The sequence below is a fragment of the Bufo gargarizans genome, unplaced genomic scaffold, assembly GCF_014858855.1.
Source record: "Bufo gargarizans isolate SCDJY-AF-19 unplaced genomic scaffold, ASM1485885v1 original_scaffold_1081_pilon, whole genome shotgun sequence".
NCBI classification, from domain to species: Eukaryota; Metazoa; Chordata; class Amphibia; order Anura; family Bufonidae; genus Bufo; species Bufo gargarizans.
This window is the reverse complement of record NW_025334227.1, coordinates 84,587-111,811: the sequence shown is the minus strand read 5'-3', so window position 1 is coordinate 111,811 and position 27,225 is coordinate 84,587. Positions and strand designations below refer to the sequence as shown.

General features: G+C 42.0%; 2 protein-coding genes across 3 annotated transcripts in view; both read left to right on the top strand.

The window, feature by feature from the left end:
* LOC122922949 (high affinity immunoglobulin gamma Fc receptor I-like) overlaps window positions 1–3,403 on the top strand; it is a 47,878-nt gene extending 44,475 nt beyond the window's left edge. Inside the window, exons 10-11 of the mRNA XM_044273724.1 lie at window positions 397–422; window positions 1,844–3,403. Of these exons, the coding sequence (XP_044129659.1) occupies window positions 397–422; window positions 1,844–1,954 (137 nt within the window). The 3' untranslated portion in view covers window positions 1,955–3,403. The remainder of the gene's footprint in view (window positions 1–396; window positions 423–1,843) is intronic.
* A 2,036-nt stretch (window positions 3,404–5,439) lies between these two features.
* LOC122922950 (high affinity immunoglobulin gamma Fc receptor I-like) lies at window positions 5,440–26,636 on the top strand. Of its 2 annotated transcripts, XM_044273725.1 has the most exons (12): window positions 5,440–5,552; window positions 8,134–8,228; window positions 13,567–13,587; window positions 16,995–17,252; window positions 18,959–19,216; window positions 20,203–20,484; window positions 20,613–20,888; window positions 22,671–22,946; window positions 23,026–23,160; window positions 24,140–24,229; window positions 25,111–25,136; window positions 26,485–26,636. In XM_044273725.1, the coding sequence occupies exons 2-12, from the start codon at window positions 8,198–8,200 to the stop codon at window positions 26,593–26,595; spliced, it is 1,764 nt and encodes a 587-aa protein (XP_044129660.1). In that variant the 5' UTR covers window positions 5,440–5,552; window positions 8,134–8,197; the 3' UTR covers window positions 26,596–26,636. The 2 variants fall into 2 exon arrangements, with proteins under 2 accessions (XP_044129660.1, XP_044129661.1); XM_044273726.1 differs by lacking the exons at window positions 5,440–5,552; window positions 8,134–8,228; window positions 13,567–13,587 and adding an exon at window positions 16,375–16,523.
* The last annotated feature ends 589 nt before the right edge of the window (window positions 26,637–27,225 follow it).

Here is a 27,225-nt window from a genome sequence, read left to right as displayed (position 1 = left end):
TTCAAGAAAAGTTAAGGTTTCATGCTCTTGATTTAATTTTTCATCCGTGTGCTATCCACATTTTTACTATTCATTTCTATGGGGTCATGCACATATCTGTATTTTTTGAAGATCTGTGTGGTCATTCCACAAATTATAGAATATATCCTAGTCTTGTCCACATCATCGACAAGAATAACCCTTTCCATTGACGGGAGTGAGAAAAATGCGAAATGCACATGAAGGTATAGGTATTTTGTGGATAAGTTGTTTGAGGACAGAAATACAGCCATGGCCATGAAGCCTTAGAGTAGACATGTGAAGGAACATGTATGTACTCCTATGTTGGATGAATATTTCCAAGTTTTCATTAACAGAAATAGCTCTTATAAAGTTTCTTTTATTGTTCATTTTTAGATGATGTTCCAGAAAACAATGGATCTGTAAGTACAAGTGAATGAACCTGATGTATATTTCGGATTCAACAGATTTTACAATAAACGTCCACCCCCAAAAACACTTTGCAAAATGGTCGCCAAAGTCTCATAACATTCCTTAGGAAGTCCGAGTCATGCTCTCCCTTTTATTGCCCTCCATGGATCATGTAAAGTTAAATTTTCACTTTTGATTAAAGGGTCACAAAAAAAACAATTATAAAAGTAGTATAGAGTAAGATCTGGAGCTTCCTCTTGTGGTGGGAGACAGCAAGTACATTGACGTAGATTTCCAAATCCTCTCCAATATAACAGTCTAAAGATGCGTCAAATTTATCACAGTCTCTGAGGCTTACGATACATTTAGTGGGCTATTAGACACTTTTATCTGACTTTACACTAACGAATGCTTAGCTTAATGTGCCACAAAATGGTGGTATACATCGTCACATCTTTATTTCCACTAAGTCACATGTTTTGCTGCTAAGTCCCATCCCTTTGTCGAGCGAGGTGAAAAAAGTTTGTAAAACACCTGAAGGTGTTGTCCAGCATTTTGATATTGATGGCCTAGGACAGCGATGTGCACCTACTTCTGGTGCCAGAGCTAGAACAAAACAGTTGGTGTGATAGGTGCTGGGTCCTTGCCAATCTGATATTGATGGTATAATCTGAAAATAGGCCATCAATATAAAAATCCTGAGCAACACCTTTAATAAATGTAGGGCAAGGCATGTGCTCCAGAATTCCGGCACATTTGGCTGACAACATGATGTGGTGGTGCTCGGTCACGTACATTTGAAATCCCTAGGACTTGGAAAGACATGTTATGCCTACATGATTCCGATAAAATCTATGGATTTTTAAAGAAAAAGCAGCATCAAGAGATGTTAATCATGGAGCGCGACATTCACTGCTGAACGGAAGTTGAGCTCATTGCCCAGAAAAAGGTACTGTTCCTTCCTATAGTGGAAACTGTAGTGCAGAAAGCAGTGAGGCACATACATTTCCACTAAAGAACACAGTTCTCCACAATTAGTGAGACACTTTGGTTCGGTGCTGCCGGAGTAGGCCTTATCAAAAATTAAATACCTCCTCCAGCAGTCCAGGCTCCAAACTGAAATCTATGCCAGTCTGTAGCTAGTTCAGATTTCAGTTATCATTTCATCATTCGTCGTTTCTGGCGTAAATAATGACGTGTCGGGCCGATGGCCTTGCTAACATTGTAACTTTGCTATGCCCCCTATACAGAAACTGTCGGGGGCAGCATAAAAAACACCAGGAAAAGTCACAAAACCAGATTTCTGTGACTTTTTAATGCTAAAAACATGGCATAGGGAATGAGAAATTTGTCCCTTTCTGCTTGTAGATTTATTCCCAGAGATCTCCGCCAGGCTCGTCTGATTAATTACTTTCTTTTCTTTCTTTTTTAGGATGTTGTCTATGCTGTAGTAAACTCCAAGGCTAAACTACAAGCCAAGGCTTCCCAAAGAATGTCTGACACTTCAACCGACGTCTATCAGAACATCGGCTCCAATAGATGAAATCATCTCCAAATGTGACCATCAAGAAGAAAAAAAAACAAAAAAAAACACAATTGTATAAATCAGCAAAATTGATGCACGTAGTGGAGAACATAGTTTTTGCCTCTATATACATTACTACACCACCAGAATGAAGACAGGTTAAATCTACTTATTATGTACAACTATATCAGTAGTCAGCACAGAAATCTATTTTCCTCAAAGAGACAATCGGCCGTTTTTACCTTCCTGTGGATCAACATTGTATTGTATTTAGCTGAACTTTTTAGCCTTTTTGTGCCTTAACCTCCCTGGCGGTAATCCCAAGTGTGGATCGGGGTTAACTTTCACTGCCAGAAGCGGTAACCCCAAATCACACTCGGACCGCAAAACACCGACGCTGCACATGGCCGGCACTTACATAGAAAAGTCCTATTCTTGTCCGCAGCTGTGGACAAGAATAGGACATGTTCTATTTTCTTGCGGAGCTGCGGACAGGACGTTCAAGGCCGCGCTCCGGAAATACAGATGCGGATAGCACACTGTGTGCTGTCCGCATCCATTCCTGCCCCATTGAAAATTAGGTACAAAATTACTGACATAATCAGACCGCCAGGGAGGTTAAGAACCACGTGACCACACTGCTACCCACCTATGACAAAGTCATCTACTGATCATACAGCTTATTTATTTGCACGACGTATCAAACAGGGGCTTAAGGCCTCCATATTCAATTGTGTATTTTGGCGGAACCGGCAAATATGGATCTGATCACCTGGTCCTTTTGTTTTTCCGGGAGATGCGTTGCCGCCAGAAGTGTCTGGCAGTGGCTTTCTCCGCTCTCCCCATTAAATACACTTACATGTTCAGCCGAGTTTGTATGGCCACCTTTAGGCCTAGGGCAGACTGAGCAGTAGGACAGTTGGCCACTTTAAACACCCCTACATAAGACGGAGGCCTTCTGTTGCACCTCCATCTGAAGCAGTCACCTCCAGTTTCATTCAGCACCCGTCTAGTACGCATTTGTCTCAGAATTTCATCTGCAAGATCTGAAATGTTGAAACAAAATATGCAACAATGCTGTGGATTCAAGGCAAGCTGCAGATTTTCTTCACCGAATCCACAATGAAACCTGCATATACCACAAGTGGATTTGACTGCAGAGTTTGGCGGAGATTTTTAGTTTGAATCAACAGTGTAATTTTTACTCTATGAACTTAATCCCAATGAGCTGGGTGCCTCACATTAATTATGGCAACTGGACTTATTGTAGTTATCTTGAAAACGTTTCACTCGTTCTTCCAACGAGCTTTCTCAATTCTGAGTGACTGTACAAGAATTCTCTGGAAATAAATATGTAACTGAATCAACATCTGGTAATTATACCCAGCATGGGGTCAGAGGTGTTGATTCCTTTATCCTAATTGGAGTCAGTAGGTGATAATGACCTCCCTTGGTTGATATTGTTGGTATGTAACAGGTCCATGTTACCAGCAGTTCTATTTTTCATCGGTGTACAATTCTGCCCAGGCACCTCCCTACTTTCCTCACTAACCTTACTAACTACTACACTATCTACCCCCTTATTAGTATATCACCCCCCTCCCTCCCCCAGGTCCTAGTTTAAAAGCTCCTCCAGCAGTCAAGATCTGGGCTTACAAATATGCAACATGCTTGCATCTAGTGTATTCACCCTCGAATGGCTCTGCATACATTGCACAAGACACACACTTAGTAGCGTTGTCCATGGAGCACATGTTTAAATGGGGATGAAAAGTAAAGAAAGAAAACAGTAAATAAGAATTTAAATTTAGACCCATGTCTGCTGTAATTGGAGAACATGCTAGAATCAAGCAAACAACACACAAGGAACATCAAGCCCTAGTCTAAAACTCCGCTTCTTTAACTCCACTTATTCACAAGTAGTGTTGATCACGAATATTGAAATGGAAATTTTTTATTGTGAATATTGCCACTTTGAGAATTCGTGAATATTTAGAATATAGTGATATATATTCGTAATTTCGAATATTCAAGATCTTTTTTTTAATCAGTACCCATGATCCCTCCCTGCTTCTAGCTTGTGGGCCAATGAGAAGGCTGCAATATCTTTGACTTTAGGAGTAGTGTTGATTATGAAAATTCGCCTTACGAAAATTCGCAATGAGAATCAATGAGATTGTGAAAACTCAGATTCAATGGTATATTCTAACCCCCAGGCGTGCCCATGGGGACACTTGTCGGGGAGGAGTATGCCAAAGTGGAACAACTGTACAGATTTGAAAAAAAAGACTATTCTAAAAAACAAATATATTTGTTTTTTAGAATATTCGTACTATTCTAAAACAATAATATATAGTAATATAGCAAATATTTTTAAAAAATGAATGTAGAACAATTTAGCTAATATAGTGCTATAATCTTTTTTTTAATAGTTGTAATTTTTTTCCAATCTGAACTTCAGATGAGTAAAAAATTACAACTATTAGACAAAGAAGATTATAGCACTATATTAGCTAAATTGCTCTATATTCGTTTCTTTTTTTGAATATTCGCTATATATTCTACTGATAACTCCTCCATACACATACACGTTCCGCTTGGCCCTTACAACATCCCCATCCATATATATACGTGTTTGGCTTGGCCAAATGTTTATGAGTGTTTTATGGGAAAACAAGAGAAAGCTGGTGCAGAACACTTCTAGTGGCAGCTCATCTCCCCGAAGAACAAAGAATTGTCCGAAAATATTAATTTCTCCAGATCCTTCTCTCCCCCGACAGATGATGTTGGACCTCCCCATACACATTACAGTGTCACCTGAACCCACCATTCTCAGTATCTTCAACTGACAATGCACTAATGTGTATAGAGGGCCTTTAGGCTTAGGGAAGACGGCAGCAAATCAAATTTTCACTGAAATTCAGATCAAAGTCAATTTGTTTGACTTTGATTCACTCAACCTTACCTTTAAGAACAACATTTTGTTAACTGCATAAAAATAGAGAGAGGGAGAGTGGTCAGAAGACAAGCCGAGATGAAAACCAGACAGAAAACGCAGTACCAAACGAGAGATAGAGAATGGTAAGAAGACAAGCCGAGATCAGAACCAGACAGAAAACGCATTGTAATATTGTAATGGTCGCAGTACGATACATGAGCTGTACTATGTGTATTTACACTCTTGTGAGCAAAGTTTCTGCTATGCTTATTGTAGAATTCACAAGCTGCGCTGCCAAAAAAGGCCTCAGGGAGGCAAAGTTTTCTCTGAAGTATGGAGACGAGAAAAAGAATTGATACAATAAAGACTGTATGATACGATTATTATAAACAGGGGGAAATGAAACTAAATATTAAAATAATAGATATTAATAATAAATAGTAGAAAATAGATAAGTGGCTGTAAAGCAAACCTATTACAATTAACTAGGGGAAACTAGAAAAGAAATTGATAGTGAGGGCCAAATTTGAATGATCAGGCTGCTGTGTTACTCATTAGGTGTCCTCTTTACTTCTCTTTCGGAGAATGGTCTTCATGATCTCATCAGGGCTATATGGGCTGATAGTATATCAGATAGATCCGGAAGACATCTTTCCTCTGTAGGACCTCAAACCTATGGTAAGTATATGTTGGGACGTGATTGGTGGGTATAATTCTTATAGGAGAAATCTTCTTTATGTCTTAGAGCACAGAGGCTACTTAATTAGTGTTTCAGATATTTCGTCTTTATATTGTGAAGATGTTGACTGAGCCTTTCAGGAAGGTCCTGGGTTGTACGGCCTACATATTGTAATCCACATTTGGATCCAAAGTGTTTAATCAGAAATTTCTGGTTGATGGTATTTGACTTGAATTAAGTGAGCAGGTGTAGAATGGGCTGGCAACAGAGACATCGGGGAGCTCCACAGCGATCACTTCCAGTTCTGTCCTTTTCAGCAAAGTTCTGTGACGTAGCATGCTGCCAGAGTCTGCTGGGATCCATAGCCAAGATGTTCTTTGTAGTAAAGGCTCACTTAAACCCTTTAAGTAATAGGGGGCCAATGTTTCTGTAGGTTTCTCTTAATTTTTGGAGTATGTGGTAATGAGGCTTGTTCTCCTCTGATTGCTTTCTTAAGTCTTCCTTTGTTGAACTTTAGAACTGGAGGCATTGAAGCTGGTCCAGTGAGCTAGTTTTTTTGTAGGCATCTTCGATAAGGATAGATAGATATCCTTTTTCCAGGAAAATTTTCTTCAGTACATTCAGTTGTTTTTGAAAGGTGTCATCCATAGTAAATAAAACGCTGGTTGTCGTAAATGACAAATATGTCCAAAAAAATCAAATTTCAGAGCAGATAAAATTCAGACAAAATTGGCCCAGGTGTTTTGATGGAGTAAAGCAAATTCCATCGCCGTCCCATGGCACTGATGGTAAGTTTGATCACCTTAAGTAAAAGTCGTTATTTGTCAATATGAATTCTAGGCTATCAATAAAAAAATTCTCTCAAAGCAAGGGGGATATCTGGGTCTTCGTTCAGGTATTTTTTCTGCACTCTGTAAGCCGGATGAGAGTTCCATGTTCAAATTTGGCGAGGAGATATGCATAAAGAAGTCTTCATGCCAACCAAGCTCCATTATTTCACTGATGTGCTGATTGGAATCCCTTAACCCCTTAGTGACCACTCATACGTGTTTTTACGGCAGTCACTAAGGGGCCTTAGGCTGGGCCATCGCTTTTTTACGGCGGCCCAGTCTAAGCGCTGCAGTGATCCCGCGTGCAGCGGGGAGCAGGGGCTCGGCTCTCACATGAGAGCCGTGGTCCTGCTCTAACAGCCGAGACCGGCAGGAGCGCCGAACCGGGCTGTTTAACACTTTACATGCAGCGGCAATGGCATACTGGTCAATGCATACTGGTTTTCTTTGGATGCAACATAGCACCCAATAGTTTACTTTTGTATTTGGCTGCTAACCAATACTAATAATGTCCTGAAATGCATATCAGGCCGCACAAGGAGTATTGTGCAGTTCTGGGCTCCTGGACACAAAAAAGACATAGCTGAGCTTGACCGGATTCAAAGGTGGGCAACTAAAGTAATAACTGGAATGGGTGGACTACAGGACCCAGAAAGACTACCAAAATTAGGGCTATTGAGTTTAGGAAAAAGACGACTGAAGGGAGAGATAATAATATTGTAAAAATATATTAAAGTTCAGTACAGAGATCTCTCCCACCATCTATCTATCCCCAGGACTGTGACGAGGGGACATCCTCTGCGTCTGGAGGAAAGAAGGTTTCTACACAAATATAGTAGAGGATTCCTTACGGTAAGAGCAGTCAGACTATGGAACTCTCTGCCTGAGGAGGTAGTGATTGTGAGTTCACTAAAAGAGTTCCAGAGGGGCCTGGATGTATTTCTGGAGTGTAATATTACAGGTTATACACAGTCGAGTCACATTATTATGACCACAAGCTACTATCCAGATTAACTGGCGTGTGCAGCACAGAAAACAGCTAGCCAGTTTGGTAGTGACTCAATAAAGACTTGGTAGGTTGTCACAGGTATCTGGAGCCATGCTGACTGTAGTGCATCCCACAGTGGCTGGAAGGTGCATAGGGGAGGATTTACTGAGCAGACACAATAATAGTGGTCCGCAGATACTCAATTACGTTTAAGTCCGGGGAATTAGGGGGCTAGGGTACTACTTGGAAGTTTTGGTCATGCTCTTCAAACTAATGTCAGACAGTTCTAGCCTTGCAACAAATCACACTGGAAAATCCCATCTGCTCCAAGGAAAGAAATCAGTATGTATGGATTTACGTGATCTGCAGGTCTGGGTTCATACCCAGATCAGTTGAGAGTGACTTCCACATGAATGAGTGGGTCCAGAGAATGTAAAAAAACATTCCTTAAACCATAACGTTGCCACCACCAGATTGTGTTCCTCCAGCAATGGCTGCAGGGGGGTTGTGTCTCACAGGACATGCCAACGTCCATCTGTTTCATAAAGCAGAAAACGTGATTCATCGAAGAAGACAACCCTATGCCAATCAGTGGAGGTCCAATTCATTAGCAGAAAATTGAATTATTTTCTGCTAATACAACTTCATTAGCAGAGGTGCAGTGACCATCCATCTGCTTCAAAGCCACATACTCAGTAGGGTTTGCTGAACTGTTTTAGACACTTGTCACCATTCTCCTTCCTTCCTTTTTGTAATTTGCAGCGAGACATTGACAGAAGACAACTTCTCCTTTTACACTCGAGAGCATTGTCTCCGTCCATCCATCATGTCCCCAGAGACGTCCGTGTTATTACTCTGTAAGTACAATGATCTTTATGTCTTTCAGTCGCTGTCTGATGGTGAACAGTAATAGGGGGTGTAATAATGTAATATACATACCAGCCATAACTAACCGGCCATCTCCCATCATAAACATCCCATCTCCTCTATATACAGATGTATACAGTATTTTAATCCCTGTCTGATGGTGAACAGTAAGAGGGGGTGCAATAATGTCACATGAAGAGCTCCATCACTACAAGTTACCGGCTACACCCCATCTCCCATCATATGTCCTCTGTATACAGCTGTGTACTGAGTATAATGTCATATAAATACCTCCATCACTACAAGTTACTGTATCTGGTGTGACCCCCGTGTACAGAAATCACTGCCTCTTATCATTTACAGTAATTGTTGATTAGCCGTACACATTGGCTTGGAATTTTAACCTATTCGTCCGTGCAAAACAGCTCCTCCTCTGTTTTGTTGGTGGGTTTCCTCCCATGAACTACTTGCTTCAGGTCCTTCTACCACATTTTATATTATTTATTTATTCTTTAACTATTCTGTGGTACAGCTACTTATCTGCTCAGGGTCGTTGTCTTGCTGCATGACCCACGTTCTCTTGAGATGCAGCTCATGGACAAGTTTTCTGATATTTTCCTTTATAATTTGCTGGAATGATCATGAATTCATTGTTCCATCAAAGATGACAAGCTGTCCTGACCCAGATGCAGCAAAACAAGCCCAAACCATGATACTACCACCACAGTTTCTCACAGATGGGATGAAGATTTTATGCTGGAATGCAGTGTTTTCCTTTCTCCAAACATTACGCTTCTCATTTAAACCAAAGAGTTCTAGTTTGGTCTCGGCCATCCACAAAACATTGATGCAATGGCCTTCTGGCCTGTCTAGATCTTCATTAGCAAACTGTAGATGAGCAGCAAAGTTCTTTTTAGAGATCAGCGGCTTTCGCTTTGCAATCCTGCCATGTGCAACAATATTATTCAGTGTCCTCCTGATGGTGGACTCCTTGTTGGTCCACCACTCCTGGGGAGGTTAATATTGGTCTTGAATTTCCTTAAATTGTATAGATTCAGTTTGGCGGTGGATTTGTGGAGTCCAAAGAGATGGTCTTTTAACCGCTTCCAGCCTGATCAGCATCAACAACTCTTCTTCAGAATTCTCCTTTTCCGCACCTAATACAGTTCTACAAACATGTTGTGAAGATCAGAGTTTGACAGATTTCTGTTCTTAAACAGTTTGAGGCGAGGGTGATTTTCCATTTTTGAATGTCTGTTTTTCACTCCCGACCTTCTTGTAGTAATAATTTTTATATTTTTTTCCTTTCACATAGCCGTATGAGGACTTGTTATTTGCAAGACACGTAGTACTTTCTAATGACATCTTTTGATATTGCATATGTTGTAGTGGATACCAGGAAAAAAAAATTCCAACTGGGATGGAAATGGAAAAAAAATAACGCAATTCCTCCACAGTTTTATTGGTCGTGTTTTTACATTGTTCTGTGTTTGGTAAAACTGACCTGTTACCTTCATTGTCTGGGTCAGTACAATTATAACGGTACCACATTTATATAGTTTTTCTTGCAGTTTAGTACTTAAAAAAGTAAAAACTTTGGAGAAAATCATTTTTTTCTTTGCATCGCAATATTCTCACCCCTTAACTTTTTTATATCTATCTCTACAGGAGATATGTGTGTGGGGGTCATTTCTTGCAAGGCGATCTGTAGTTTTCAGTGATACCATTTGGGGTTTACTATAGTGAACAAATAAGTTTATATTTTAGTAGTATGGGCATTTTGGGATGCAGAAATGCCTATAATGTTTATTTTTATTGTTTATTATTATTTTTAGGGATGAGCGAACTTCATATTTTTAAGTTCGGGTTGGGGTATGTGCTGAATTGCGCTATGGATTCTGTTACCACGGACCATAACGCAAATCCATGACAGAATGCATAACGGAAGGCCTTTGGAGGCATTCCGTAATTTATTCCGTCATAATAGACGTCTATGGACTGCATAACGGATCCATCCGGTTTCCGTTATGCAGGAATGGATCCGTTATGCAGGCCATAGACTTCTATTATGATGGAATGAATAACGGAATGCCTCTAAAGCAATCCATAACGCAATTCAGCATACACCCCAACATGAACTTCAAAATATGAAGTTCGCTCATTCCTAATTATTTTACTTTTGGGGAAAGTGGTTGATTAGAATTTTTAACTTTTTTTTCTTATTTTTCCCTTCTTTTGTACAGGTAAGATTATATATCAGATTGCTTCTCTCATAGACTTCTATGAGAAATTTGCTATGTTTCTATGTGCCACAGGCAGGGTCTCTATATAATCATAGTTGTGGCAGTTGCCAATCAATCAAAGGGACAGAGGCTGCTGTAGGGAATGACTGACTCCCCAGATTGCCGCATGGAGGGGGCCATACCAGCCCCAGCATATCTGAGAGATTAACTGTCTGCAATCGACAGTTATCACCAATCGCAGACATTATCTCCTGGTGTCTGCTGTATGAAACAATAGAAACCCAGCGGGTATCGCTCCTCTCCAGAGCTGGTGCCATCTTTACGGTGCAAAGTGGAAAAATTCATGGCACACCAGAGTCAATTAATGCTTTTTAATTGATAGACGTTTTACATCATTTCATATATGTATAGTAAATAGTACATTCGGATTGGAGCATAATTTTTAAAGTCGTATAGTTGTGCCACAAGTATGGCAGAGGTTAAATAAAACAGGTTGCCCACTGACAACTGATTGTCCTCCTTTTTATTGCAAACACCTGGTTCTTTAAATTATCAGCTAATCCTAAGGCCCCTGTAACGGTCGCGTACACACACACATAGGGGGAGGGAAGTGACCACTGTGCTCCACCCTCACCCCTGGCCCTGCCTACTTGCCTCACGAGTCCTTATGACAGGGGACAACTGGACGGCAATCCCTAGCTTGAACTAGGTGCAGGGATGAAGGACAGACAAACAACAGAACGTGAACGGACCGAGTCAATACCAGGAAAGCTACAAAGTACAAATGGAGCAAGAAGGAATAGTCAGGAGAAGCCGGGGTCATAAATACCAGGAGAGTCGTGAAGTACCAAAGGAGTCAGCAGAGGATCGTCAGGAGGAGGCCCGGGGTCAGAATACCAGGAGAGCAGCAAAGTACACAAGGAGCAGGCAGAGGATCGTCAGGAATTCAGCAGGAGGTAAGTACGCCAGGAAAGACAAAATCACAGGTGGAACCTAAATTAACAGGCAACCTGTGGCCAGCAGGCTGCCTGTATTTATAGTGGGGAGTGAGGGTCATGTGACGTGGCCAGCGTCACATGACCGACAGACCAACCAGTTGAGCACCGAGTGATCAGCTCGGCGCTCAAGGCAGACTTAGGAGCAGGGGACCTCCCAGCTAGCAAAGGAACGAGGTCAAACACAGATCCTCGCTCCCGAAGCTAAGCAGCAGGTCTGCGGCTAATGGGAGACCGAGTGCACCTTCGGAACCCCGTGACAGCCCCTTTCACACAAGCGAATTTTCCACAAGGGTGCAATGCGTGATTTGAACGCATAGCACCCGCACTGAAACCTGACCCATTCATTTCAATGGGTCTGTGTACATTTTTTTTTTCATGCATCAGTTCTGCTTTGCGTGAAAAAAGCAGCAGGTTCTATATTCTGTATTTTTTTCCTGGCCCCATAGAAGTGAATGGGGCTTCAGTGAAAAACGCATTGCATCCGGATGTAATGCGTTTTTCACTGATGGTTGGTAAGAGATGTTGGTTGTAAACCTTAATTTTTTTATCACACGTGTGAAAAACGCATCAAAACGCAAAAAACTGAACAACTGAACGCAATCGCAGACAAAACTGAATGAACTTGCTTGCAAAATGGTGCGAGTTTCACTGAACGCACCCGGAGAAAATCCGTATCGTTTGTGTGAAAGAGGCCTAAAGGTTCACATACATTTGTCACTCACAGATATGCGATATTGGATAGTTTTCCTCAATAAATAGATGTGCAGGTCTAATATTTTTTACCAATTTTTTATTTGGTTATCTTTATTTACTTTTAGGACTTATGTAAAAATCTGATGTAGTTTTAGGTCAAATTTATGAAGAAATATGGACAATTCTGAAGGGTTCAGAAACTTTCAAGAACTGCTGTAAATAATGACTATATGAATGAATGATAACATTATTTAGTTATGGTGACCTAAAGGAGATAACATGGGGCAGTTTTACCAGAACTGTCATAGGGATGTCCCCAGTGATTCTGATAATGGGAATAACAGGATAGAGGTGCAAATCCCAAAACACCAGGCCCGTGAGTTCTTTTGTTCCTCCACAGTATCTCTGTGTAACATCACCTATAGGTCACTAGCAGTGACATGCGGGTATTGCACATATGGCTGCTGAGGCCAGTGATTGGCTGCAGTGGTCACATGACCTTATCACTTCTAGTTTGGAATGAACTAAAATGGCACTGATGGGAGCCGCAACACTGGAACAGAAGCCTTTTCAGCAGTTAGGGCTCTTTCACATGAGCGGATGCCGTGCGGGTAATCCGCTGCGTGAAAGAGAGCCAAGCCCCACTCCGGACAGCAGAGACACGGAGCAGTAACATGTTTGATAATGCTCCGTGCCTCTCTGTGACCTTTTTCTTACAAAATCACAGTGAGATAAAGTTGTCACCGTGATTTTGTAGTAAAAAGGTAACAGAGAGGCATGGAGCATTATCAGTCATGTTACTGCTCCGTGTCTCTGCTGTCCGGAGCAGGGCTTGGCTCTCTTTCACGCAGCGGATTACCAGCACGGCATCCGCTCATGTGAAAGACCCCTTAGGGCTGTTTCACACGAACGGATGCCGTGCGTGACATCCGCTCCGTGAATGACAGCCAAGACCCGATGCGGACAGCAGAAGCACGGAGCAGTAACATGACTGATAATGCTCCGTGCCTCTCTGTGACCTCTTTACTACGAAATCACGGTGACAACTTTATCTTACTGTGATTTCGTAGTAAAGAGATCACAGAGAGGCACGGAGCATTATCAGTCATGTTACTGCTCCGTGTCTCTGCTGTCCACATCGGGTCTTGGCTGTCATTCACGGAGAGGATGTCACCCACGGCATCAGCTCGTGTGAAACAGCCCTTAGTGTTTTTTCTTGGCCGACACACTCTTCCTCTGATGTACGATTATGTCGTTGTGTCTAACGACCCGTTTATGATTTATTTTTCTGTATTTCTACTAATGTGGATCCTAAGCTGTAATAACCCCCAATAAAGAAATATGTTCCAGGACTACATTATATCTGTTACCTCTATTTCTCTTCTGTTTTATAGGGTTGGTTCTCATACAAGAAGGTAAGTCACCAGCTTTTATCTTCCATCCTTATATATGGAGAACAGTGATGTCAACGTATCACACACCGCACTGTGTAAATACACACCTGGAGGAGTATTCCACATCCACATTATCATACAGGTAATCTACCATTACATGGACCAGCCTGCTGTATGTATTCCAATGCAGATGTATACAGGATCCTTGTTCCAGTAAAGTAGCGGAAACCTCCACTGAAAAGTCTAGTGTTACAGCAGCAGCGAACCACCACTGTCCCACCCATCCTGTCCAGCTGTCCTCTATGAGCCAGGCCCAGCTGCCAGATCCACTCTGTTGCTCCTTGCAAGCTGCAGCCAACTTGCCGGCATGGCCTCTCCTCCTGTGGCTGTAGGACGTGCACACTCCCTATGGCTTTTAAAGGGCCAGTAAGCACGAACCCTAATCTTCAAGAGAAATGGCTTGCAGTCCTGGGATTCCCTTGCGAGAAGGTGCCAGAGTAATTAGGTTCTTTAGCTTGCTAAGTTCCTGTTAGGTGGGCTGTAACCTGTCGTCCACCAGTATACCGACCTATGCCTGTATACTGTACTTTGACCCTCTGCTGCCTGACCTGACCTGTGCCTGACATCTGTATAAACTCTTCACGGATTGCCTGACCTCGGATCATTTACTGTATTGCATTCACTCCACCAAACCTGAACTCAGCCTGTCACTGACCCCTCGTCTCTGATCCCCGTGGGTCATCTTTTCACTACACTTAGGCCCCTTTCACACAGGCGAGTTTTACGCGCGGGTGCAATGCGTGAGGTGGACGCATTGCACCCGCACTGAATCCGGACACATTCATTTCTATGGGGCTGTACACATGAGCGGTGATTTTCACGCATCACTTGTGCGTGCGTTGCGTCAAAATCGCAGCATGCTCTATATTGTGCGTTTATCACGCAACGCAGGCCCCATAGAAGTGAATGGGGCTGCGTGAAAATCGCAAGCATCCGCAAGCAAGTGCGGATGCGTTGCGATTTTTACGCACGGTTGCTAGGAGACGATCGGGATGGGGACCCGATCATTAATATTTTTTTAAGTAACATGATTATAAGGGAAAATAATAGCATTCTTACTACAGAATGCATAGTACAATAGCGCTGGAGGGGTTAAAAAAAAAATATTAACTCACCTTAATCCACTTGATCGTGCAGCCCGGCTTCTCTTCTGTCTTCTTCTTTGCTGTGTACAGAAAAAGGACCTGTGGTGACGTCACTGCACTCATCACATGGTCCGTCACAAGATCCATCACCATGGTAAAAGATCATGTGATGACCGGAGTGACGTCACCACAGGTCCTGTTCCTCCACACAGCTAAGAAGAAGACAGAAGAGAAGCCGGGCTGCGCGAACAATAGGATTAAGGAGAGTTAAATAATTTTTTATTTTTTTAACCCCTCCAGCACTATTGTACTATGCATTCTGTATTCAGAATGCTATTATTTTCCCTTATAACCATGTTATAAGGGAAAATAATACGATCTACACAACCCCAATCATGCCGATTTTTCTCACGCGTGTGCAAAACGCATTACAATGTTTTACACTCGCGCGGAAAAATTGCGCATGTTCCCGCAACGCACTCACACTTTTTCCCGCAACGCCCGTGTGAAACCAGCCTTAGACTATTTCAGGATGTAGGAGACTGGCAGCCGCCCTACAGCGAAACCAAGGCAGTGCTAGGTCAACGCCCTCAGTGCTTATGCACACAACCAAGCTGTGTTTTGCAGTCCACAAATTGTGGATCCGCAAAACACGGATGCCGGCCGTGTGCGTTCCACAATTTGCGGAATGGAATGGCCGGCACATGATAGAAATTACTATTCTTATCCACAAAATGGACAAGAATAAGGCATGTTCTATTTTTTTGGTGGGGCCACGGAACGAATCAACGGATGCAGTCAGCACATCCATTTAAGTGAATGGCTACGCATCTGAGCCACAAAAAATGCGGCTGGGATGAAAACAACGGTCATGTGAATGAGTCGTTAAGAGAGGCCCTAAGCCAAATCCGATTTTAGCTAGGGTCACATGGGACAGTAAATCCAGCAGAAATATCTGCTGTGATTTTGCAGCAAAAACTGAAAAATGAAAAACTTAACAAAGGCACACATACTACATGTGTTTTTTTCTGTGGAAAAGCTAGCAGATGTCACCCTCTCCATTGAGAAGGGTAAAATCTGCAAGAGACGTCCGCTGTGTAAATTGACATGCTGCAGATTCCAAACTGTGAAATTCTCCTTCACTTTGCTAGTACTGTAGTACTCTGTGGATAGGCTGCACGAAAGTCTGTGACAAGAAAATCAGTCCTGTCTGACCCTGGCCTCAGGGCGCTTGCACACGATGCAGATTATGTACGTTTTTTCTGAGCAGATTTTCATACAGAAATGCGTAATGTGGTACCAGCAAAGTGTATGAGATTAGACAGATGCACCTAGACAGACAGGAATCTACAACTGCTCGGAGCTGCCATAGATTTCTGCCTCGAATTGTGCCAGACAACTGATCTAAATTATAGGGATTGTCCAAGTTATTTTTCTGTTCTTTGTATGTTTCTAGCTAATGAAATGTAAGGACTTTACCATGCACTTACTGCATCTCCAGTTGCTGCTTTCTCAGATGTCACTGAGGGTCACATGACCTGTGATGTCAGCTTCTCTCCCTGCTCTGATGATGTTTTGTGCACAAGCCTGAGAGAGCAGATATGAGTCTGTACAGGAGAGGTCACTGTGCTGGCCACGCCCCCCTGCACTGCCGGCTGCTGTCTGCTCTCTACCTGGATTCTTCAGAAAAAACTTTAACCCCTTCAGGAGCACAGAATCAGGGCTGAAGTAGCTGCAGACAGTAAGGAAACAAATGCTGGGCATAGGAGCTGACAGACTAGAGGAGTTCTGCAGAGCATTGCACAAGAACAGGTAGGGAGAAGATCATGTGTGTATCAGCAGTGTATTCATTCCCTTTGCAGAGCGGGGAGGGGGGGGGGGGCAGACATTGTTGTTATTGCAGGTAAACAAAGGGCAGAAGACAACCAGGGAAATGAGGAAATATATTATTTTTTTTTTTGCCTAAAACTTGCTTATAAGTTATATATTGCTGCCCATCAGATTTACAGTGTTATATAATTTTTTTCATAACTCGGACAACCCCTTTAAGAGAAATTTGACATGACTGTGGCCACACCCATTCTGAAAAGTGGTGAGGGTGGCATAAAAACCACTACTTGCGTCTGTTTTTTCAAAAGTCATGCTACATAAAGTTGCAAACACACAGTTTCTGGCACAAACTAAATGATAAATGATAAATCTCCTCCTTAATTTGTAAGTTTTGGGTGGCGTTCTCTCTTAGACTATCTACAATTCCTCAGTGTAATACATGATGTCTTATAGGAGCCTCCATCAGACCTGTGGTGACCTTCACTCCAAACTACAAGAAGATATTCACAACGGAGTCTATAACAATGACCTGTGATGTGGAGGCTACTAGAGGAGAAGATCTGAAGTATATATGGTACAAAGACCACGTGCAAGTGCACAGTGGAAAATACTATACAATACAAAATGCTGGAACATCACACAGTGGAAATTACGGATGTCAGACCAGTACTGGAGAAATAAGCGACCCCGCTAGACTGGATGTTAGTAATGGTGAGTAATTCTACCAGTTCACTAATATACACAGCAGGTAACAGGACTGATAAGAGATCATACACGTCCCCTCGTCTTATACACAGCAGGTAACAGGACTGATAAGAGATCATACATGTCCCCTCGTCTTATACACAGCAGGTAACAGGACTGATAAGAGATCATACACGTCCCCTCGTCTTATACACAGCAGGTAACAGGACTGATAAGAGATCATACACGTCCCCTCGTCTTATACACAGCAGGTAACAGGACTGAGAAGAGATCATACACGTCCCCTCGTCTTATACACAGCAGGTAACAGGACTGATAAGAGATCATACACGTCCCCTCGTCTTATACACGGCAGGTAACAGGACTGATAAGAGATCATACACGTCTCCTCGTCTTATACACAGCAGGTAACAGGACTGATAAGAGGTCATACACGTCCCCTCGTCTTATACACAGCAGGTAACAGGACTGATAAGAGGTCATACACGTCCCCTCGTCTTATACACAGCAGGTAACAGGAGTGATAAGAGATCATACATGTCCCCTTGTCTTATACACAGCAGGTAACAGGACTGATAAGAGATCATACACGTCCCCTCGTCTTATACACAGCAGGTAACAGGACTGATAAGAAATCATACACGTCCCCTCGTCTTATACACAGCAGATAACAGGACTGATAAGAGATCATACACGTCCCCTCGTCTTATACACAGCAGGTAACAGGACTGATAAGAGGTCATACACGTCCCCTCGTCTTATACACAGCAGGTAACAGGACTGATAAGAGATCATACACGTCCCCTCGTCTTATACACAGCAGGTACCAGGACTGATAAGAGATCACACACGTCCCCTCGTCTTATACACAGCAGGTAACAGGACTGATAAGAGGTCACACAGGTCCCCTCGTCTTATACACAGCAGGTAACAGGACTGATAAGAGATCATACACGTCCTCTCGTCTTATACACAGCAGGTAACAGGACTGATAAGAGATCATACACGTCCCCTCGTCTTATACACAGCAGGTAACAGGACTGATAAGAGATCATACACGTCCCCTCGTCTTATACACAGCAGGTAACAGGACTGATAAGAGGTCATACAGGTCCCCTCGTCTTATACACAGCAGGTAACAGGACTGATAAGAGATCACACACGTCCCCTCGTCTTATACACAGCAGGTAACAGAACTGATAAGAGGTCATACAGGTCCCCTCGTCTTATACACAGCAGGTTACAGGACTGATAAGAGATCATACATGTCCCCTCGTCTTATACACAGCAGGTAACAGGACTGATAAGAGATCATACACGTCCCCTCGTCTTATACACAGCAGGTAACAGGACTAAGAGATCATACATGTCCCCTCGTCTTATACACAGCAGGTAACAGGACTGATAAGAGATCATACACGTCCTCTCGTCTTATACACAGCAGGTAACAGGACTGATAAGAGATCATACACGTCCTCTCGTCTTATACACAGCAGGTAACAGGACTGATAAGAGATCATACACGACCCCTCGTCTTATACACAGCAGGTAACAGGACTGATAAGAGATCATACACGTCCCCTCGTCTTATACACAGCAGGTAACAGGACTGATAAGAGGTCATACATGTCTCCTCGTCTTATACACAGCAGGTAACAGGACTGATAAGAGATCATACACGTCCCCTCGTCTTATCTCATTATGTATTACAGATTGGCTCATCCTGCAGACCCCTCTATATGTCTATGAAGGAGATGAGATGACGTTACGATGTCACCACTATCCTGGATATAGAGGAGGACAGACAACGTTTTACAAAGAGAACAAAAACATTACAGACGGGAGCGCTGATGAGGAATTTCATATTAGTAATGTAGACAGGACAAGTGCCGGGAAATACAAATGTACAAAAGAAGACTATTATCGTCCATCGTCTGTATATGCAGCTGAAGCTTCTGTATCTGTAGAAGGTAAATCCAGGCAGGATGTGCACAATACAATTGGAGCAACATGTATCCTGACGATTCACTACTGTGTCAGGTTGAGATCAGATTAGCCACATTTGTGGTGACTTTTCTATCCAATAATAATAATAATAATCTTTATTTATATAGCACCACCATATTCTGCAGCGCTTTGCAAATTCAGAGAGTTCATGTAGAAAACCAAATACATCACAACATAACTGGCTAATACACAGCACTAGGAGTGAGGGCCTTGCTCGCAAGAGCTTACAATCTATGATAAAGTGGGAGTGACACATAAGGTAGTTGATTGCGATATGTAGTAGTCAAGCAATTTTTGTACTCAAAGCAGATGTAGATCACAACCAGGCCTGAGGAGTTGGTGGGGGAGGGGTTTACTCGGGAAAGAGTCATTTCAGAAAGCTTGATAAGCCTGGCTGAAAAGATCTGTTTTTAAGACACGTTTGAAGGTAGGGGAGTTGGGAATTGACCTGATATTCCGGGGCAGAGCATTCCAGAGAGTAGGTGCAGCTCGAGAAAAGTCTTGTAGACGGGTGTTCAACTAGCGCTAACGATTGTTTGTGCCACTCATTGGCCAAAACTGCATGTAGATGGCATCATTTGGCTGGATTCAGCCTATCACTTGCCATTGTACTCAAGTACCAGGGAGTCCGTTTTTAGAAAAAACAGACTCCCTGGTTGGCCAGTTTAGTTGGTGCTGCTGATCACTATCTCGAATGTACGGACAACTTAAGATGCAGTCTGGAGCATAAGGAGAAAGAGAGAGGAGCCAAGGAGGAATTATGGATTGTGGACAGAGCATGTAAAGCCCCTTAGTACTGTCACACACTTTCTGTGCTGCCCAACAAAACGTCATACGTACCCTAAAATGGTGCTAATGAAAACTACTGTAACCAAAATGTTCTGCCTTCCATCAAAACAACCAATGCAAATCTTCCCAGTAATATATTGTCATTTTATTCTTCTTTTAGAGCTGTTCAAGACTCCGACCATAAAAGTGACCCCACACCCAGTTTTTAAGAAGGAAAACATGACCCTAAAATGTGAGACAAGTCTCCATCCATCCAGAAAGAACACTCGGCTACGGTTTACTTTCTATAGAGAAGGACGAGTTATTCAGGGATCTGGTGACAAGGACATCTATGAAGTCTCCATGGTACAGCTGGAGCATTCTGGGAAATATTCATGTGAAGTGCAAACCACAGATGGAAGAGTGAGGAAGAAAAGTGCAGAGGAACCAATCCAGATAGAAGGTGAGTATAGACACTGGGTATATTATCTGAGACCTTTTTTTACCTGCAGCATGTATGAAAATAGTTTTTGGGAAAATGCAATATCGCTCGAAATAAAATCTATTCCTATCTATAATCATTTATTTTAGAGCAATTCTCATATCCAAATATAACGGTGACCAAAAATCTAACAGCTGAAGGAGATGCCATGACCCTGACATGTGACACGACTATACATATAAAGCCTACAGAAGTGCAGTTTGCTTTCTACAGAGATGGACGGGAGGTTCGAGGATTTAATTTATCTAACAAATATGAAGTTCAGTTTGCTCAGCAGGAGGATTCTGGGAATTATACCTGCGAAGTAAAAAACACAATCAACACTACCATGAAGACAAGTGATAGGTACAACGTATGGGTAGAAGGTAGGTAATTAATATTTTAAGACCAACAATTGTACATTAGTAAAAATCAACTCCTTAACTGTATCTAACCGCTACTCCGATGCCTCCGCCATGTTCCAGACATTCCTCTGGTTGACCATTCAGAATAGAACAGCTTATTCTCACCCACAATATCTCTACAGTGCTACACCCCCCTATATCATATCCTTCATTTCTGTCTATCATCCTACCCATGCTCTCCGTTCAGCTCAACATCCACCATAATCGGAACCTCTCACTCCTGTCTCCAAGACTTCTCGAGAGCTGCACCAGTTCTCTGGAATGCCCTGCCCCAAGAAATTAGGTTAATCCATAACATCCATAGTTTTAGTCGCCTCATAAAACACATCTTTTTAGGGTGGCCTATCACATCCCCTAATATAGCTCTTCTCCATTCAACCCCCATCATCATTCTTCACAACTTGATCCATCATGAAAAACTATCCACCATACAACATTCACTCCAAAGCAGTACAAATATCTGCTGGTGACTGGCTCATGCAGCCTTATATTTACTCCCCTATTTTGTAAGGATGGCTGGACTAACGTAAGTATTTAACTGGTGTGTCACCCCTATCTCCTCCTAGATTGTGAGCTCTTGCTACCAGGACCGTCACTCCTCTTGTTTTAATTGCAGACTTGTTTGTTGGTCTGTTATTTATGACAGTTTTTTATATGAACCACCTGGTTGTAAAGCGCTGTAGAATATGTTGGCGCTATATGAATTATATTATTGTTAAACATGTAAAATGTGGAGCTGCTATATTAAGTGCTGCCATAAAAGAGTTGTCTGGGACTAAATAACTTTTCACAGGTGCCCGCAGTCTGCCTCCAATATGGAAAGATTCATACCTACTTCCCGAAGCTCTGGTCTTGCATGCCGGCTCACATGTCCATCTTCCAGCCCGTTGCTTGTTTAATTCATCCCCAAGACGGGCATTATCATCTGCTCCGCTGCAGCTAATAACTGGATTCAGTGGTGACTTGTCTACAAGAGACACATCACAGCTGAAACCAGTTATTGGTTGGACCTAAGCAGTTGATAATGCCCATCCTGGGGATGAATTAAATGAGCAACGAACTGGAAGATGGACACTTGAGCCGGCAAGCAAGACCAAAGCTTCAGAAAGTAGTTATGTTTTCTTCCCATAGCAGAGGCAGAGTGCGGGCACCTGTGAAAAGCTCTTTATTCCCAGATAACCCCATTAATGCCATCTTCCTGTACTGTCTAGCAGTTCTGAGATTACTGCAGCCATGAGCGGTTTTGACCTTTCTCCTTTAGTCTTCATCACTGAGCATGTGCAGCACAGTTTCAAGCATTGTAACAAGGCTTGGAGCAGCATGAAGACACCTAGTGTAAGTCAAAGGAGATAACACAGGAGACGTGAGAACTGATTATCACCCCTAGAGCACCCTGCTTGTCACTGATTTTGATAAATAAGGACCTTCGATTTATAGAACATAAAATATAGGTATGATTAATATTTCTAAATTTTCTACATTTATATGAAAACTAATAAATTATAATATATATTATTTTCAAGCCAACTCCACCAAAACTAGCTTCGACTCCATAGCCCTTAAATCCATCTTCTTACAATATGGAAACAGTATATATTATCCAACCAGCCCCTTCCCCAATACAGCAGCTCTCCACAACATAGAAGTAGAGTAAAATATACCACATGCCTTCAGTATCCACAATTTCCCCTCTCCATTGTGATTTGTTCACATCTGTTTTTGTAATATTTTATTCTTCTCTAGAGCTCTTCTCCCCTCCAGTACTGAAAGTATCTCCAGAGTTGGTCAACCAGGGGGAGAACATGATTCTAACTTGTGACACAAAACTTAGTGAACATAGGCAGACTACAGAACTGCAGTACGCCTTCTACAGAGACGGGGAAAACATTCAAGGGTTCAACTCTTCTAATAGGTATGAGGCTAAATTCATAAAGGAGGAAAATTCTGGGACATATACATGTGAGATACAAGCATCAAACGGCAGTGTAAAGAAGAGGAGCAAGGAAGTTCAGATAGAAGGTGAGCAGCGTCCATCATCCTGTTCCGGTCACTTGTGTCAATTGAGTATTATCTAATGATGGATTGTGTCTCTCCATAGTGTCATATCACTCTTCTCTAATGATCATACTACCTGTAAGTTTGGGGCTGCTCCTACTCATCGTCATCATCTCTATCTTTGTGTTTGTATACAATAAACGCCGATCATCCAACAATAACCCTCAGCCACCAACAGGTAATTATTATTAGAAGCTATTCAATATGCTAAAGCTAAGTCCATAGACTTTGTAGCTTAGTTGACTACCTCTCAGACGTAGAGTCCTTGAACACACATCCTTTAGTGACATAATGACTTGTCATTAGCTGCACTGCATCCAAAAATACCTAACACTACTTGATATTTTTATATTGCAGCCCAAAAAATATATGGGTATCAAATAGGCTGTACGATACTATATACTAAAAGAATGGGTGAAGGGCAGAGAATGTGTTAAAAATAAAGATTGTATGCTTACCAGTTTAATCCTCCAGCGCTGCCGCTCCAGTCCAGTCAGGCTTTATTTACATGGTTGCAACAATGACATCCCAGTATACCCCATTTGTCTACTGCAGCCAATCACTGGCCTGAGTGGTCCCATGCTGTACACCACTGAGGCCTGTGGGGAATACAGGCACATCAACACTACCTTGATGTATACAAAACCTGGCTAGGGAGGACCAGAGCAGCAGTGCTTGAAAGGAGGAGGGGTGAACCGGTGACTATAGAATCTTTTACTATTTCAATATATTTTATCCAGAGATGAGCACGTTATAAAATTTGTTACGATCCGATTTGTCCAAATCTGCCAAGAAATACGAGAATCGAAAAAGAACTTTAAATGCCTAGAAATTCTCTCTTTCTTTCTCAAAAAGTTCTACCCAACCGAATAACAGTCGGGTTGCATTTTGGGTCTACTCGATTCGCTCACCTCTAATTCCATGCTTTAGGCCCATCTCTTTTTTTAATATCTTGATAATGTTCAACATGGAAAAACAGACCAAGGTGCATCCAACTTGGGAAGACTTGTTGATGCAAACATTTCCACCTAAAAAACTCATCCAGAAAAGTTCTTTATGGATAAATTTCAGCTTAGGTTGGACATGGGCTGGATGACCCATTCATCAATTATTACTTCAGATCCATGTTCCTACTCATTGAGCCGTTTATTTTTCAGACGCTGATGAATACTCTGATGCAGATAATGAATACTCTGATGCAGATAAAGTTACTTATACAAACCTTGCCATGACTAGGGGGCCACAGAGTAAGTAACTGAGGATTTAACTGTATCGTGTACAATAATTCAGGGACTTTCTAGACTTTGTTAAAAGGTTTTCCCATGAAAAGTATTTTGGATATTTATCGATAATTTCCATAAATGTCTGATCCCCGTCATTTGGCTGCTTCTTATGTAGAGTCACAGCAGGAAAAGCCTACACTAATCACCAGCCATTAAAACATTTCTCCAACAGTCCCCATTCTCATTTTGTATGTATCCTATCATTGTTGTTGTCTAGGTTAACATGCTCCTAATCTGCTCATTGTACAGTGGATGACTTTAATCTGGTACGTGGTCCGCATGCTGCGGCAACGTATAGGGCATGTCCTATATTTTATGGAGCGGCCACACGGATGTGGGAGCACAACACTTAGTTATGCAAAATGTCCCCTTAGGTGTATAATTTTTGCAATAGATTTTGCAAGATTGTGCTAATTTTATATCGTTAGATAATAGATTCCTTAACGAAATTCAAGAAAAGTTAAGGTTTCATGCTCTTGATTTAATTTTTCATCCGTGTGCTATCCACATTTTTGGTATTCATTTCTATGGGGTCATGCACATATCTGTATTTTTTGAAGATCTGTGTGATCATTCCACAAATGATAGAATATATCCTAGTCTTGTCCACATCATCGACAAGAATAACCCTTTCCATTGACGGGAGTGAGAAAAATACGAAATGCACATGAAGGTATAGGTATTTTGTGGATAAGTTGTTTGAGGACAGAAATACGGCCATGGCCATGAAGCCTTAGAGTAGACATGTGAAGGAACATGTATGTACTCCTATGTTGGATGAATATTTCCAAGTTTTCATTAACAGAAATAGCTCTTATAAAGTTTCTTTTATTGTTCATTTTTAGATGATGTTCCAGAAAACAATGGATCTGTAAGTACAAGTGAATGAACCTGATGTATATTTCGGATTCAACAGATTTTACAATAAACGTCCAACCCCAAAAACACTTTGCAAAATGGTCACCAAAGTCTCATAACATTCCTTAGGAAGTCCGAGTCATGCTCTCCCTTTTATTGCCCTCCATGGATCATGTAAAGTTAAATTTTCACTTTTAATTGAAGGGTCACAAAAAAACTATAATAAAAGTAGTATAGAGTAAGATCTGGAGCTTCCTCTTGTGGTGGTAGACAGCAAGTACATTGACGTCGATTTCCAAATCCTCTCTAATATAACAGTCTAAAGATGCGCCAAATTTATCACAGTCTCTGAGGCTTACGATACATTTAGTGGGCTATTAGACACTTTTATCTGACTTTACACTAACGAATGCTTAGCTTAATGTGCCACAAAATGGTGGTATACATCGTCACATCTTTATTTCCACTAAGTCACATGTTTTGCTGCTAAGTCCCATCCCTTTGTCGAGCGAGGTGAAAAAAGTTTGTAAAACACCTGAAGGTGTTGTCCAGCATTTTGATATTGATGGCCTAGGACAGCGATGTGCACCTACTTCTGGTGCCAGAGCTAGAACAAAACAGTTGTTGTGCTAGGTGCTGGGTCCCTGCCAATCTGATATTTAAGGTAAATAATCTGAAAATAGGCCATCAATATAAAAACCCCGAGCAACACCTTTAATAAATGTAGGGCAAGGCATGTGCTCCAGAATTCCGGCACATTTGGATGACAACATGATGTGGTGGTGATCGGTCACGTACATTTGAAATCCCTAGGACTTGGAAAGACATGTTATGCCTACATGATTCAGATAAAATCTATGGATTTTTTAAGAAAAAGGTACTATTCCCTACTATGGTGGAAGCTGTGGTGCAAAAAGTAGTGAGGCACATACATTTCCACTAAAGAACACAGTTCTCCACAATTAGTGAGACACTTTGGTTCGGTGCTGCCGGAGTAGGCCTTATCAAAAATTAAATACCTCCTCCAGCAGTCCAGGCTCCAAACTGAAATCTATGCCAGTCTGTAGCTAGTTCAGATTTCAGTTATCATTTCATCATTCGTCGTTTCTGGCGTAAATAATGACGTGTCGGGCCGATGGCCTTGCTAACATTGTAACTTTGCTATGCCCCCTATACAGAAACTGTCGGGGGCAGCATAAAAAACACCACGAAAAGTCACAAAACCAGATTTCTGTGACTTTTTAAGGCGAAAAACATGGCATAGGGAATGAGAAATTTGTCCCTTTCTGCTTGTAGATTTATTCCCAGAGATCTCCGCCAGGCTCGTCTGATTAATTACTTTCTTTTCTTTCTTTTTTTAGGATGTTGTCTATGCTGTAGTAAACTCCAAGGCTAAACTACAAGCCAAGGCTTCCCAAGGAATGTCTGACACTTCAACCGACGTCTATCAGAACATCGGCTCCAATAGATGAAATCATCTCCAAATGTGACCATCAAGAAAAAAAAAACACAATTGTATAAATCAGCAAAATTGCTGCACGTAGTGGAGAACATAGTTTTTGCCTTTATATACATTACTACACCACCAGAATGATGACAGGTTAAATCTACTTATTATGTACAACTATATCAGTAGTCAGTACAGAAATCTATTTTCCTCAAAGAGACAATCGGCCGTTTTACCTTCCTGTGGATCAACATTGTATTGTATTTAGCTGAACTTTTTAGCCTTTTTGTGCCTTAACCTCCCTGGCGGTAATCCCGAGTGTGGATCGGGGTTAACTTTCACTGCCAGAAGCGGTAACCCCAAATCACACTCGGACCGCAAAACACTGACGCCGCACATGGCCGGCACTTACATAGAAAAGTCCTATTCTTGTCCGCAGCTGTGGACAAGAATAGGACATGTTCTATTTTCTTGCGGAGCTGTGGACTGGACGTTCAGGGCCGCGCTCCGGAAATACAGATGCGGATAGCACACTGTGTGCTGTCCGCATCCATTCCTGCCCCATTGAAAATTGGGTACAAAATTACTGACATAATCAGACCGCCAGGGAGGTTAAGAACCACGTGACCACACTGCTACCCACCTATGACAAAGT

What these genes read in the sequence shown, in the direction of transcription:
- LOC122922950 (XM_044273725.1), top strand. Translation starts at nt 8,198, where the DNA reads ATGTCCCCAGAGACGTCCGTGTTATTACTCT. An exon ending in GACGTCCGTGTTATTACTCT is followed by an intron (nt 8,229 to 13,566) that starts GTAAGTACAATG and finishes TCTGTTTTATAG; the next exon opens with GGTTGGTTCTCATACAAGAA. An exon ending in CAAGGAAGTTCAGATAGAAG is followed by an intron (nt 22,947 to 23,025) that starts GTGAGCAGCGTC and finishes GTCTCTCCATAG; the next exon opens with TGTCATATCACTCTTCTCTA.